This window comes from Schistosoma haematobium, chromosome ZW (assembly GCF_000699445.3).
Source record: "Schistosoma haematobium chromosome ZW, whole genome shotgun sequence".
In the NCBI taxonomy this organism is placed as follows: domain Eukaryota; kingdom Metazoa; phylum Platyhelminthes; class Trematoda; order Strigeidida; family Schistosomatidae; genus Schistosoma; species Schistosoma haematobium.
Genome location: NC_067195.1, coordinates 18261142 through 18264348, shown reverse-complemented (window position 1 = coordinate 18264348; position 3207 = coordinate 18261142). Strand labels below are relative to the sequence as shown.

The 3207-nt window shown below is 30.4% G+C and overlaps 1 protein-coding gene across 1 annotated transcript; it reads left to right on the top strand.

Annotated features, from left to right (window-relative positions):
* Positions 1-1117: 1117 nt before the first annotated feature.
* Positions 1118-2658, top strand: MS3_00002924 (uncharacterized protein). Its single transcript, XM_051210585.1, has one exon. It carries the CDS (start codon positions 1827-1829, stop codon positions 2307-2309), a length of 483 nt encoding a protein of 160 aa, XP_051070592.1. The 5' UTR covers positions 1118-1826; the 3' UTR covers positions 2310-2658.
* The last annotated feature ends 549 nt before the right edge of the window (positions 2659-3207 follow it).

Here is a 3207-nt window from a genome sequence, read left to right as displayed (position 1 = left end):
TAATAACTATGATCGCATTTACTGTATTCACTTTATAATACGCATTTAACAATCGATGAATTGTGATCATAACCAAGTGAACTGAACTCAAATGTCCTTTGCTTTTCATATTACATAATAAAAAGTATGTCGAATATTTTATAACTGCCATTTTAAGCAATTATAATGCAGCACACCACCTGCTGTCACTACCGATTGAATAGTTTAGTAAAGTTGTTGGATTAGTGTCGTTGTAGTGGCTTTGCCGCTCGAGTGATGCTGAGAAGGTGACCTAATTTGACTATTTAGAGGAATTAAAAGCCGTAACAACCCTAGGGTTCAGCGGTTATTAGTTTGAATAAAGCACGCATCTGGCTTCGTGCTGGATTGCATTTACGCTTGCTTAATGATATTGACCCAAGTCTTAAACGATTATTATTTTATTGACCGGAGTACCTAGCCGGTCATATACCCTGATGGTGTTCTCATGACTTCCGGGTTGCCTGATCTGCCAAGGGCGATGGGAAAATGCATGATGCCATTGTTGTGTTCTAGGTTCAAAGAGAATTGTATGCTATATGCATGAAAATCCCCCAAAAGAAAACACCTTATTAAAACTTTAATTCTTAACGCCTTTCATATTATAAACAGTGTATTTATGTACTGAATGACAATTCAATTTTTAACATTATATCAATAACTGGAAGTAATTAAACTTATTAACATGTATCTAGCTGAAGAGAAAGCAACAAAATTCAATAAATTTGTCGTGCTCTATCATCAGTATTGTCTTTACTGTAAATGAAGTGTTTAATTTTTATGATGTAATACCTTATGTGATACTGTCAAATGTTTGTTATGTTATAATTTTATCAGTTTGTTTGTTTATGTAATGATAGCACTTATTATTGATTATGACTTAATTAACTGATTGATAGGGAGAAAGAAACAGATAAGTTTATAGGGGGCAGCGGTTTAAAAATCCATTTGTTCATAGCTCTCTCTCGCGCGCGCTCTCTATTCATCTAGAAATCAGTCAATAATGAAAATAACGATGATAAAAAATGTGACAATAACGACAGTAAAATCAATTAAAAAAAGTTACAGGAACAAAGCGTCCTTAGTAAAAAAAGATTTATACAATAATATATGGTCCTGTATTTAATGACAGATAAGTTGTGAACATGTCATTATCATCAGGAAGATATGAAATCATATTACATAAAACCATCAGCCACTGCTTTCAGATCTTGCAGTACGAACGCTAGAATACCTAAAATTTATTACAGGAGACATTCCGACTGGAATAAACTGTATAGACTGGCCCCCTTGTTTTTGTTAAGCTGAAGTGAATCATTTGAATTTTAAACACAACTTCTAAGTAGGCAGAGCATATGTAGACAAATATTGTCCTATAGTGTAGTGGTTTCACATCAGTCATGCGTATTCTCACATCCTTATGTTTAGCTAAGGACTTAAGATAGCTTTCTGATTTCATCTTTGCATATTATTTACTTCAAAAATGTTACAAATCGTAAAATAGATGTAACTGATTCTAAAAGCTCACTGAAATATAAGTAAGATGAATTAATGAGAAATCCTTCTTGATCATCTGGGCTACCTGTTCCTGCCATCTAGGTATTTCAACAAGTTATCTATTTTTGTTTGTTTTAATATATCATTATGTTTATTAATCGCCTATTTTTTAATTGGTAATTGCATCGACCAATCACAGGGACAGTCAATCAAATGACATATCTTAATTTAATATGTTTATATTATTTGTTTATTTATTTTAATTTTTTTAGTAGTGAAAGTTATTTGAACAACTTTATTCTTACCCAAACATGACATCTAATTGTGTACGACGAGTTCTTTTACCAATTGATGGTAGTGAACATAGTAAAAGAGCAGTGAATTGGTATTTGTCAGAATTTAGTAGACCAGATGATTTTGCCTATTTCTTTCATGTGGTTGAAGCAAATTACTCCAAGTCTACTGCAAATGAGACACATGATCATGGAAAAGAGTTAAATATTAATTTGGATAAAAATATTAAAATGTATTCAGAATTAGGTAAAATACTTGGTGACAAATTACATGATGATTTGAAAAATAGTCATATTCAAATGGAATATGTTATGCAAATTGGAAGTAAACCAGGTGAGCTAATAATTAATGCAGCTAAAGAACGATCTGTTGATGTTATATTGATTGGAAATCGTGGTTTAGGCGCATTCAGACGTACATTTTTAGGTTCTGTTAGTGAGTATGTATTACATCATTGTAATGTACCATTTATTATTATTCCACCTTCTATTAGTTCATGAAATAATGTAAAGATGTTTATTTGTTATTGATTGTGTTTTTTTCTCTGAATGTCTTTGAACATTATTATATAATTACATTATTACATTCCGTTGAACAATATGCATACAAATTTGTAACTGATCATTAATGTTTTAAAAGATCAACCTTTAACTATATTTACTCGTATCTTTCTTACTGATTATTCTCATTATTCAATTCAGCGGAAAGAATTTTCTTCTAGATGATCGTGTTTACTTAAACTGTACACACATATTTATAGTTAGTTTGTTTATCTATGATAATATTAACCTACAATAGAATAGAAAGAGTATTGTGTCATTAAGAAATAAAAGATATCAATAATCAGAATTTCTAGATTTCAATTGTCAATGGTCTGTAAACAAATAAAGAGGTGTTATGTTGGTTTTCAAAAACAAAAAAATAATTAAGTTACCTTCCTTTATCAGTTTAAGTTCAATATAATGGATGATATAAATGAAGGATTTTAATTGGTCGACAAAGAATTGCAAACTAACTAAATTCGATTCTTTTCTATGAAGAATAAATTCTTCTTCTGAAACATATACATGGTATAATGACTTTACTGCTTTGAAAATCTTTGAACATAAAGAGATATAAAGTATTTTTTAAAGAAATCATATTAGTGATTAAATGCTTTTGAGGTATATTCGGAGAAGAACTAGATAAGTATTAAGTTGAGGATTGATTGAAAGTTTCTTATCTATGCGGCGTAGAATGACTTCCACCCCGTTGTTAAAATAACAATTATGACCGTTGACAAAGTTCAAAAAAGCTGTAAAAGCGAAAAAAACTTGGAAGTTTACGTTAATCGGCTGTGAACACATTGACTTTTAAGGGTAACTTAAATCCAGAATGATAAAATGCTTTAAACCTTTA